We start from the raw sequence: 12,801 nt of genomic DNA, 5'->3' as shown, positions 1-12,801 counted from the left end.
TTCCACTACAGGATTTTTCCATGGTAATTTTCCATTTCTAAAAATGTATCAGTTCATAAAGCTAATTGCTAACATAACCAGTGGATACCCATCCAATACCTGTCAATTTGAAGAGTTCATTTTAAATTACTGCTTCCAGGTCATTATTGCTAGGAAATGTATGCCCATGCAGGTTAATATCCATACCTATATTCAATGATCTCATTTCCCCCCTTTGAAATTTAAACACTGAAAGCAAAGTGATCATGTTTTATTTACAAGCATTCTAATACAGAAGGATTCTAAGTGAAGCTTTTAATTCTGTTAGAAATGACACCACATTAAATGCATTTTATTGAGCTTTCCTTTCTGGCGAGAAATCAGTCGGTCTTAAATTTTTATATAGTCCGTTAAACATGGAATATTCTTCCCCTGGTTTTAAGCTTTCTGTACTTCATATAACAAACAACTGAAATCAGGTCCCAATCAATTCAGATTTTTCCAGTTCAAAATTCATGCCACCATCCAGGGTGTCAAATAATTCAAGATGGTGGCGATCAACGCAACACACATCAAAAGTGGGCAGAACTTTGGTTGCATCCTTACAGCCACCATCTTGATTTTTTCTACCACACCCTGCAGGCACAACTGACCACCATATTGTGAAGGCTGGCTTCAGGAACTGTTTTTGTTCAGGACTAGTTGAACCCATGATGATGCCATGTGCATCCCATATAACTGTACAAATTAGGCCAGTGACATAATTTACCATTCAGATTATTTTTGCAGCCATGTCATCGTGCATGTGATGTCCTTAGTCCCCCTCATTCACCTAGATGTGCCTGTGTTGAGTGCACACACATCCCAGCCAGAGCTTCTGATGTTGGCAACTGCTTTGCTCATAATATCTGTCTCACAGCACCATTTGGTAGCAGTAATTTGGTCTGGATGGTCAACATTTTATTTTATTTTATTCATCAGCCTTTGTTGTATGAAAGTGACGGCTTCCCAGATCTACTGTATGTCCTTTCTATTATGACAAAACTCACTGACCCAGGATCCACCAACAGACAGGCATCATCTGGCAATGCAAGCAGTGACTCCTCATTGCTGGAGCCATGGCTTAACCTTAATGCCACCAGCCATTGTGACCTCATCATTCTCATTTCTTTAAAAAAATTGCAATGATTTTACATATGTCCATCCTGTGCCATTCTTCTTCCATAAAAGTGTACAGCCTTCTTTAGAATAAATTGTACTGTAAATTTGGCCATGATGGCCTCTAGTCCACATCAGCTTATGCAGTAATCAATTTGTTAGCCTTTATGATGTTATAAATCTCCTCTCTTTTTTTTTTTTGCTTTTGCTGCAAAAGACTAACAGTGCTACCCTTCTAGAAATTCTTTCCTCATCAGCTGATGAGCAGAAGAGGGGGCTGGTTGGAAAAATGGATTTGTTCTGGCTTAAAGCAAGAATAATAGAAGATAGTAGGTGAAGCAAGGTTTAAGGCAGGCCTGTTGGGCTTGTTCTCTGGAGAATATTTCAGCAATGTAATTCAAGTTCATTCATAATCTGTTTTCTGGTAACGTTGAGCTCAGAGACATTTCCTATATGAGATGAACACAATAACTAGTACTAATTGAAATAGTGCAGCTAACACGTACATGTATCAGAGACCATATCCAGAGAGAGGTCAACCCATGATGATTTTATTAGTTTATTAATCATTATCAATGAAAAATGTTATGGAGATTGCTGGTGAAGAAGAAGGGGGTCCTCTCCAGGGGGAAAAGTGCACACACAATACTGAATCTCTTTGGCTTCCAATCAAGAAGACCAGAAAAGAATCACCTTAGGTTTCTGGGGTTTTCTAGTAGGATTTGCTAGTGCCTTCTCAGTTTAGCAAGATTTTGTCTTGTAGAGTAGAATAATAAACACTAGAGCTCAATCTTCTGGTCTCAGTGTGGTTCTTCGCTCTATATCCTGACAAATAAATTGGTTAGGGCTGAGTAGGAGGGACTGGCCCAATGTCACCCAGTTGGCTTCCACGCCCAAGGGAGGACTAGAACCTGAGTCCTGAACCACTACAGGTAGTCCTCAACTTATGACCACAATTGGTGATCGCAAGTGATGCAGTCGTTAAGTGAGTCACACCTAATTTTACAACTTTTTTTGCCGCAGTCATTAAGTGAATCTGGCTTCCTGCACTGACTTTGCTTGTCAGAAGCCCCCTGGGAAGGTTCCAAATGGCAATCATATGACCCCAGGACACTGCAACCATTGTAAATACATGTCAGTTACCAAGCCACTGAATTTTAATCACATGACCACAGGGACGCTGCGACAGTCATAAGTGTGAGGACCAGTCGCAAGTCTCTTTTTGCAGTGCTGTCATAACTTTGGTCATTAAACAAATGGTCATAAGTCAAGGACTACCTGTATACTGTACTGGCTGTCATTTCATGAACTAAATGAAATGGGTGACTTTGGGCCAGTCACTCTCTCTCAGCCCAATTCATTGCACAGGGTTGTTGTTGTGGGGAAAATAGGAGGAAGGAGTACTAGGTATGTTTGCCACCTTGAGTTATTTATAAAAATAATAAAGGCAGGATAAAGAAAAATCTAAAAAATAAAAAATAAATCTGTAAAATAAGATTAGTTCATCCCATTCCTGCCAACTGTGAGCTTTTGTCTATTAGAGATTGGATAGAGACAATCTGCAGAAATGTTTTTAAAACACTTGAATGAGAAGATAAAAAAATTTCATATCAAATTGCCCATTTTTTATAAGCAGCAAATAAAACTGAAAGGCATATTAAGTTAAATCTTTCACAATTTCAACCAAGATCTGTACATATTCCCCATATTTCTATTATTTGTTATATTGGTTTATAATAGAATGTTTAGATAAGTGTTTTTGCATAGTATTTTTTTAAAATAAAAACAACAAAGAAACCCAAACCACGAAGGCTTTTCAGCAGTTGAAATTATTGGATAAAACAGATAAGGTCAGCATTAAAAAATGGGGATCGATAATAAAGTTAGCAAACGGCTAGTAATACATCAGCCAAAAATAACAATTCACCAAAACTTTTGGAAATAAACGGATCCAGATTTAGGCATACCTGGAGTCAGGATGAAAAGAATTTTGTTCATGTGGGGTTTTGATTTCCAAAAGTTCATACATTTATCTCTAAATGAGATGGAAAGAGTTTGGATTAATCTGAGTGCAGGAAAAACCCAAGTGGACAACAGGTCCATCAGATGGATGGGCTTGAGAATTGAGCAACAATCATGGGAATGAACGAATCTGCTACCTCTTTTTATTAAGAGACCTCTTATCTTTTTACACTCAGATGACACACAATTGGACCTTTCCATGCTAAACAGTTGGACCTCTAGAATCTGGCCAATGCAAATGAGTGAGAATGTGATTTTTTTCATTTTGGAGAACATATCAAAATCCATACCTTTTGTCCTGGCTAAGCAAAGACCACACAGAGACGAGGAGAAAGTCTCCAGTGTTTTATTTAACTGCTATTGTAGACAGAAAATCCTACCAAACTGAAGAAGCATGGGAAAACCCAGACAGATAAACCCCAAAACTCAAGACGAGTCTGTTCTGGGTTTCTTTGAATGACAGCTCAAAGCCTCTAAACTACGCATGCGTTTCCCCCCCTGGATAGGGGCCCCCTCCTGCTCACCGTCCGTACTCATGACACCTTTCTTCATAAGCAGAATGAAAAGAATTTAAGTTTAAAAAAGAAAAGCCTGAATGTGAGAAAAAGCAGAAGTGACAGAATCATAGAGACTAGACCATGGAAATCTATGGGTCGAACTGGACAACTTACGTCCCATTAATTTTGATGGAGATACTCTCCATATTTGTTCATTCTATTTATATGCCACCTTATCTATTGAAGATTCACTGCAGTTACATAATACTCAACAATTAAAACTTCAACAGAATGAATACAACCTAAGAGAAGATAAAATAGTTTAAAGAGCTGGTATGCTTTATTTTTCTTGAAAGTGAGAAATGATGGATTATCTAAAGTCACCTGTGCTCTAGTTAGCCTAACTAGAGGGCCACCTTCTCTTATATTGATCTTTGTGTAATGGTGATGGGTTCTGAAGGAAGACAATACTTCCCTCAAGGCCTAATATTACAATTGATGATGTTCCAATTTGCATAGGTGCAAATAGGGTGTATGCATAGGTTGTATGCAATCTTGTATATTGCTAGCTTGGAGATACCATACAGGAACCTTAAGAGAACTATTTGGATTCTCAAGTTTAACTAGGCTGCCTCCTATACTTCATAACTTCATGATGGCTGTCATGTTTATGGAGAGGTCATTCTGTACAGTAGGGTTGTGGAACATGTAGCCCTCCAATGTTGCTGAACTACATCTCCCAACATCCTTCACCATTGGCTATGATGACTGGGATGCTGGGAGTTGTAATTCAGCAACATTTGGAAGATCCCCAGTTCCCCTTGCTGATGTAGTGTGATGTCAGGGATCTCTCAAGATTTGGTTGCTTAATTTTGCAAAGCATTTAAGAAGGAATGCTTTGCTGAAAAAAGTGGGGTATAAAAGAACCCTAAAATATATATAGTTTGGCTTTTCTGTACAGATACACACTTAACCTAGGTTTTGCTATAATCTGGCCAGAGGCTGAAGAACCGAACCACTCATGGTTTATACCTTGGTGGAAATCCAGGTTCCTTTATTACCTCATGATTAAAACACCTTGACCTAGTATGCCAGACAGCCCTTCAAGGAAAGGACCACAGAAGAGGGCAGATGGTCCAACTTGACCATCATTTCCTCCAGAAAGAGAACAACTCTGTTTCCAGAGGGAAAAGCTTTATGCAAGGCCCCAGCTTCAAAGCATGTTGTGGCTAAAGGACAACTCAACTTCAGCTGAGGACTCCGCCACCCGCTGCCATGTGTTATCACAGCTGAGTCCCCCAAATACCCTCATCGGAAACATGTCCGTTTTCAATCCTGGCCAAGATCTGATAAGGCCCATTGCATCTGTTCCCCATTAGAAGTTGCAAGCATGTTTCTCCCTGTGTTTGCAGGAAGACCCCTTGCACTGGGCCATGGTGCTCAGGCAAAATCCCATCTGGTGGACATTAATGGAATGATAACATCTCTGTTTGGGAGGGTAGAAGGGTGTGCATATGTGTGTGCATTTTTGTTTGGTTTTGGAATTGCGTTTGACTGTTACACTGATGGAAACCATGATATGTATCTCCCCCTCTCCCACCTCCATCTTCCAACAGGCACTGGGCCAAAACTGGTTGGTGGGATGCTCGTTGTTTTACATGTTACCCTTCCTTTTCCTTCCATTAAGTACCACCAGGGGCCTGAGATTCAGGGTTGTGGGCCTGTTCTCTCTTTTATTAGATTCCAAAAGATTGAGAAGATGTTGGAGGGCCGATCTTGCATGGATCCCAGATTCAGTGGAAGGCGTCTTCCAAGACACTAGACTATACAGTATTAATTGGTAGCTTGTGGTTCTGTGTCTCACTGAAACGCTTAATGTTGTCTTAGCACCAGATGATAACAGAATATAGTTTCTATGAGTATACTGTGTTGGGTGAACTCAGCGACTGAGTTTTGTTGGTCTGGATTTAGCATGCTAAGCAAACAAACCCATGACAACCCAGATCCTTTTTTCCCTTTATCTTAACATGAAGTAAAAATGAAGAGACATTTAGCTAGTGGAACACATGCTCTGAACACAGTATGTTCCATTCTCAGCAACTCTAACTAAAAGTATCAATAAAGTAGAAAGGAAAAGAACTGTCAGATGTTACGTTATGTTAGAGTAGAAAATATTGGGTTCATTAGACAAAAGTAATATAAATCAGGTACTTGTTGTTGTTTTATACAGCATTCTGAGGTGGGTCAGTGAATAATTTCAGGTCATAAGTGTGAGAGGCAATTTATATGGGTACATAAGCAGTTCCCTGTCAGAAAGTTGGTATTGGAGAAGACTCCTGAGAATACCATGGACAGCCAAGAAAACAAACCGATGGATCATTGAACAAATCAACTCAGAGTTCTCACTCTAGGCACAAATGACTAGGCTCAAATTACCCTACTTCAGACACATTATGTCTTCTCTTTGGAGAAGGCTCTGATGCTGGGAAAGGTGGAAGGAAAGAGAAGAAGAGGACCACCAGCAAGGGGGATGGACTCAGTTACAGTGGCGATGGGGACACCATTGAACGAGCTGAAGGACCAGGTTAGGGACAAATCATTGTGGAGAAGATCTATTTATGTAGTTGCTAGGAGTCGAAAATGACTTGGTGGCACATAATATGGTCTCTTGCATCTGTCAACTGTTAGGAGTACAATCTCTTGTGATTCCTCAGCTTCCTGCTAAGTTATTCCACCTGTTCATGATGTTCTCAAAATCCAAATAGTTTGCTTTTACAATGTAGTTCAGCTTTATTTTTCTCCAAAATTCACGAGCCAGCAGATGGTCCTCTTTCATATTTAGGACCTAAATCCTTGGCCCTATACTGTATGCTATTTTCCCTACCTTAAAGAAAATGTTCCTTTATTCAAAGGGGTCCCTGCTTCAAGTCCAGTCTGAAGGTAATGAAGCCTCTGAAGAGTTAGGTTGGGCAAATGTATGGGCTTGTTTTTTGTGCGTTATGCTAACCATGGTGTTTTAACCATGGCTTTTTGAACAAGCTACAACAGTTGGGGTTTACACTGCAAGTTTAAGCTCAATTTCCCCAACAGAGTAGCTTTCAGTGAGATGGGCAGCTATATAAAATAGATAGATGATGGATGGATGGATGGATGGATGGATGGATGGATGGATGGATGGATGATAGAGATGGCGAGCTTGGATAGTTTTGTGTGTATGTTTTTGTGGCTCACCATGATTCTATGTATTGTACAAACCCAGAAAGCAGATTTAGTGATCAGGTTAAGCTTGTGTGAATGCACGGACTATGTAAGCCACAAACCATGGTTTACAACCCACAATTAGTTGACTCTGTATAACCCACTAAGCTAAAACAAACCAGCCTGGCTTAGTGAAACACAGGAACCCAGAACAAATTCTCTGACGATGCTGAAATGCCTTCTATTTCCCTACAATTTATGATAATTATTTCCAAATTCACATCTAATCCAGTCTATATAAATCTCTTTCAACTTTGGGGGTGGCGTGCTTTGTTTCAAGGAGAAGGAATGTGTCTATGGCCATATGACCCAATGGGACCTGCTCTTCAGCATCAAACATTGTTGGACTCCATCTGAGAAATCACACGCTTTAGATATATTTACAGGACTCCAGTAGAAATGCTAGTCCTACCTGCAGTGTTAACATGCAAAGTCTTCTGATACTGCTATGTTTTATCACTACTCAGTGAAGTAAGCTGTGCTAATGGCAATGTAACAAGCCATATTTCACTGCAAAAGGGAATTGACTCTTTTTGGGCCAAGACTTGTCCAGGATTTTAATCAACCCCCAGAGTCTTAGTTGCAGAAACCACCCTCGCTGTTTAGTTCTCAGATAATAAAAATGAACGAAGCGTTATAAATAAATGTAACCCTCCCTCTGTATTTCCCCCCCTGACATAAACCAGGCCTCCTTTGCTGCTTTTTTTTTTTTGCAAAGCTAAAAAATTCTCTCCGCTGGAAGGAAACCTACCCTTCATCGTTCTTATTTGATTCCCTCCCTCCTTCTCAGAATTGCAATTTCTGATTTTAATGAGCCTTAGCACTCTCCTCCATCCATGCTAGCTGGAGCAGAGCAGCAAAGTTAGGAGAGAGCAATTTCTGGGGGTTCAGAATTTAATGCTAGAAAGCAGTTCTGCTTGGGTGTCCATGACTGGATTCATGCAACAGGGTTAACAATACACAGTGCTGTGTTCACATGTCACAATGTCCCATTTGCTCCAAAGCACTTTTTGGCCCTAATGTCAACTCTGCTCCCTTAATATCCAAACTGGAATTCCTAGATTTTTCAGCATGTTCTGTGTTTCTCCCTAGCAATCTTCTGTTCTCCAACCTGAACTCTAACAGCAGCTTTCCCCAATCTGGTGACCTCCAAACATAGGACAGTTTCCATCATCCCTGCCAAGACGATCACCTAGCGTGGGATTATGAGTGATGTAATCCAATATATTTTAAGGACCACAGCTTGAGGGAAGATGATTTACCCCATGGAGGAAAGGTTTCATCTCCACCATGGATATAGGAAGCTAATTCTGAAGCTGGCTGTTGGTATGTTCGAATTTCCAGATGCCCAGGCTTCAACTCAGCAATGGCCATACGGACTAGGGAATTCTAGGAGTTGGAATTCCCACATCTGGAAGTTGCCAAGGTGGGGAAGCAGTGATCTGGCTCAATCTAGTCTCTTGGCAGTGGTGGCTTTTTCAGAATCTCCTGTTGAGATTTTCCCCAGTGAAATCCTAATATTGGGGACCACCTGGAATCTTCTCAACAGGAACCATGTGTTTTGCCTGCCTGCACTGCTTTGGCTCCTGATCATCCATATGATATGATATTCCAGCTTTCTGGATCCTAAACAGAACTGACTTCAGTAGACCTTGGTGCAAATAAGCTATTCTTGCTACCAAAAACTGAACAACATATTTTTCAAATGACATTTCTGGTATCCTCAAACTTTCAGATGGACGAAACCCACATTTCTCTGGAGTAGGAACAAGTCCAGACTGTTTCTTTACATGTTTTAGACATATTTTGTTTAACTAGGTTGTACTGAGTTGGCTGAATTGACATACCATGTCAAGCTGCAAACAGAGTTATGCAACTTCTGTGAGCCACTGTTGAAGGCTGCATTCCAAAAATAACTAGGGACACATTTCTGAGAGGTTTTTAAGGCACGTAAGGAATAAAATGGTGCATTAAGTCTCATAATGCTTAAGCCCATCATATCGTTTAAAGTCCTCTCAATCCTCCCCCACAAAAAAACAAAACAAACCATTTTGGGCCACATCTACTTTGGGGGTGGGTGCTTATGGGCTACCTTGGCCTGTGGGCTATCCTTTCTTCCCCCTGCTGCAAACCATGAATCATAGTGCCTGTGTTCAAACAACATGTAAAGCTACAAACCATGGTGTGCCTCATTATGCCCATATTACACCTTTGCTCCATAAGCTTCACTGGCTTCCAATTTGCTTCCAGGTGCAATTCAAGGTGCTGACTATTACCTATAAAGCCCTACAGGGGGCCAGGGGATTTGAGGGACCACCTTGCTCCCATCGTTTCTACCCATCCCATTAGGTCAGGCAGAAGGGACATGCTCTGGGTCCCAACTTTTAAGTATTGTCATCTAGTGGGACCCAGGAGATGTGCATTTTCCAGAGCTGTGTCTCTCCTTTGGAACACCATACCTCCTGGGGTTTGTGTGGCCCTGATTCTGCTCACCTTTTGGAAAGCCTTGAAGACCTGACTGTTTTCCAGGCATGGTGGCCAGGAGAATAACAGCCCACACTGCTGGTAGATGGTGTTTCTAGGAGGCACTTGCATTACAGGAGTTGGCTGGGAATGTAATATCTATCTATATCTCTATATTTCTATATCTCTATTATACCATCTATACCATCTATATCTATATCATCATCTATCTAGTATTTATATTGTATTTCTTCACCCTCATTAGCTGCCCAGTCTCTCACTGGTGAAATGGGCAGCCATCTACACCGACATCTAATAAACCAACTGCATTTTGCTTTAATGTGATGTGTAAGCCCACTCACTGGGGAATAAGCCTAGTTAGTATTAAGTTCAAGGGCCTACTACATTATAGGGCTCAGCGATCAGCCTTTCTGAGGCATTCCTCATGGAATCCAGACAAATGAAGTTCCAAAATGGGTATAACATGCCTATTAAGAATGCTGAACAGCAGACGAAACCATGTTCAAAAAGTCCAGAAACAACATTTTATGTAGTAGATTTATTTGGCATCATGTTATGAAAAGCACCTGTAAAATATCAAAAGTCAATGTGGCAAACTGATACCATCCATCAGCAATTGAATGCAACCTTTGGTCAGATAATGGGAACACAGACCCCTTCCCACAGTTCCATTCAAAGTAACAAGGCGTAGAACTAAAAGCGTGTTTTATAGCATCAAGCAAACATTACAGAGGGGCCCTTTCATTCACAAAGCAATCATCTTCCCATTGGTTCAGGGTCTGATTCCTATGTACTGTACAACTTTAATGATCATTTAATGTTTTGCGTTTGGTTGGCCAGCATTTATTTAAGTGATGCATGATACTCATATCTGAGCAAAGGGAGGGGGATATCAAAATCAATTTGATCAGCTTTTAAGTATTCCAAGAATTGTTTAGATTTTCTGCCAGTCTGGGAGAAGAGAGAGAGAGAGAGAGAGAGAGATGGGGAGTGAACATTGGGTTCTTGACTCAAGATAACCCCAATCCTTCAGAATCCCTCTTCTCGGTCCAGAAGTAGAATCTGATGAATTGAGACAATTCTTCTTAAAATAAGGAGTAATAATATCAAGTTTGCTAGTCGCGGAGCAGTAATATGGCAAATATGGGATTCTCAACTCAAGAGTTATGAGAAGGTTAGGACACACACGCACTCCAAATATAGGGGAAAGGTGGAATTATCTATACCCATCGCTTGCCAGGTTTTCCTACTAAAATACTCTGCCAGCTATTTTTCTCCCCTTCCCTTCCCTCCTTTCCCACAGCCAGTTCAGCGCTTTGCTGGGGCAGGGAGGAAAGATGAGAAGGTTACAGCTGGTTCAAATGGTCTTTTTGAGTTTAAACCACCAGTGGCATCCATGGAGGAACAAGGGAACTCCATGTGAAGAAAGCAGCATGGCAGCATCACGATGCAAGCCCCACTCTTTGTCTAAGGGCATCATGGGGCAGAGCTTGCGTGGTGACATCAGAAACCACTCTTCTCCATTCAGTGTGGCCTGAGAAGTTGGGTAGGTGGTTCCCACCTGGGAAAGAGAAATTTTCCAACATATTGGGGTCTCAGAGATAGTAAGGGCACTCATGGATGTCCACAGGACTTCATCTGTTTTCATCAGAACGAGGAAAGCAATGTTGTACCATCACAACTATCACATTGCAAGCTCTGATCCTCCTGGGCAGCCTTTCACAACCTTTCTGACCCTGGAGGAACCCTTGAAATATTTTTCAGGCCTCAGGGAACCCTTGTACATTCAGGCTCAAATATAGGCCAGAAGTTACAAAATGATTATATTCATTTCATGGGTAGGCCTGTCTATATGCATGAACAGTGTTCTTAAACTGAAAATAAAGAATGAAACTTATTTAATGTGAAGTTGCCCACATTTGAAATAATTTTTTAAATAAACTGTGATCTCCCAGGGAACCCCTAGTGACCTCTTGTGGAACCCAAGGGTGCCACGGAACCCTGGCGGAGAAACCCTGCTCCAGGGTATCTGTGCGATGGCTTGTCATGCATACCGAAGGGCAGGGCTACATCATGGCAATGCACTGCTACTGCAAAAAGCCCAAGCAGATTTGGAACTGGAGCATGGAGAACAAGAGAAGCTTTCCCGGTGTCCATAAAAGACAGAACAGTCCCACAACTCGTTGGCCGCCTTGTCACTGAATAAGTACAAGGCCGCTATAATCCCTCAGGCAAATTTATCTGAAATTCTCTTCTCTGTTGTGTAAGGATTTCTAGAATCAAGTCCCTTCCATCAAGCTGAATGCAGGGAAGAAAGAGGGCAATTTTTTGGCCTGGCACTAGAATACACCAGGGATCTTCTTCGTACCGATGGTCCTCCTATATCAAAATTGCAAATAATTCTGCTCTGTGGCACACTAACAGTTCAAGCCAGAACTGGGACATTTTAAGGGGCTGTTAGTCACTGGGAACATGTGTTTTGAATCAGTGTTCTGTTTGCACATAACTCTGCATCTCCTGGTATGCAGTATTATGAAATGGGAGCATGTGTACCCTTGCAAGTTCTAGTTCTTAAGGCTTTTCTCTCCTCTTCCTCTCCCTCGCTCTTACTTTTTAGCATGTGACTGCCACCCTGTCGGTGCAGCTGGAAAAACTTGCAACCAAACCACCGGGCAATGTCCATGCAAAGATGGCGTCACCGGCTTGACCTGCAATCGTTGTGCCAAAGGATATCAACAGAGCCGTTCTCCTGTCGCCCCCTGCATCAGTGAGTAGTGCTACTCCATCCTCTACATGCTTTTAATGCCATGTGGGGAAGGAAAAAATAAACTTTTCTGTTGTCGGAATGACCAAAGAATGGGATTAAAGTTCTATTGGTTGTCACTGCAGCCCACTTGCAGTGTTCCTCAACCTTGGTGGCTTTAAGAACTTCAAATTCCTACATTCCTGTCTGGGAACCCCAATGATCATGGCTTACTGGCATGGCTGTGTATCTGTCATGAGTACTGATGGCGAGCTGGAAGGGGCCTCTATCCAGGGGGGGAAACGCATGCGTAGTACTGAGGAATTAAGCAGCCATTCAAAGAGACACAGATCAGACCCACCTTGACCTTTGGGGTTTATCTGTCTGGGTTTTTCCCACGCTTCTTCAGTTTGTTAGGATTCTGTTTTATGTAGCAGTAATAAACACTAGAGACCTACTCCTCGTCTCAGCGTGGTTCCTGACTGTTAGGACAGTATCTCCCTGAGCCTCCAGCAAGTGAAGTTCCTGAAGATGCTGAGGAACAGCAGACTCTTAGTTTAGAGCAGAGTTTCTCAACTTTGGCCACTTTAGGAAGTGTGGCCTTTAACTCCCAGGATTTCCCAGCCAGCAGTTCTGGGAGTTGGTGTCCACACATCTTAA

At 41.6% G+C, this 12,801-nt stretch overlaps 1 protein-coding gene and 1 long non-coding RNA gene across 2 annotated transcripts in view; both read left to right on the top strand.

Annotated features, from left to right (window-relative positions):
- Positions 1–12,801, top strand: part of NTN3 (netrin 3) — a 108,236-nt gene that overhangs the window by 68,660 nt on the left and 26,775 nt on the right. Inside the window, exon 4 of the mRNA XM_063314641.1 lies at positions 12,016–12,165. Within this exon, the coding sequence (XP_063170711.1) occupies positions 12,016–12,165 (150 nt within the window). The remainder of the gene's footprint in view (positions 1–12,015; positions 12,166–12,801) is intronic.
- LOC134505311 (uncharacterized) lies at positions 4,763–5,795 on the top strand. Its single transcript, XR_010068718.1, has 2 exons — positions 4,763–5,506; positions 5,560–5,795. It is a non-coding gene; the product is annotated as an uncharacterized LOC134505311 (long non-coding RNA).

This window comes from Candoia aspera, chromosome 14 (assembly GCF_035149785.1).
Source record: "Candoia aspera isolate rCanAsp1 chromosome 14, rCanAsp1.hap2, whole genome shotgun sequence".
In the NCBI taxonomy this organism is placed as follows: Eukaryota; Metazoa; Chordata; class Lepidosauria; order Squamata; family Boidae; genus Candoia; species Candoia aspera.
This window is presented reverse-complemented; position numbering and strand designations above follow the sequence as displayed.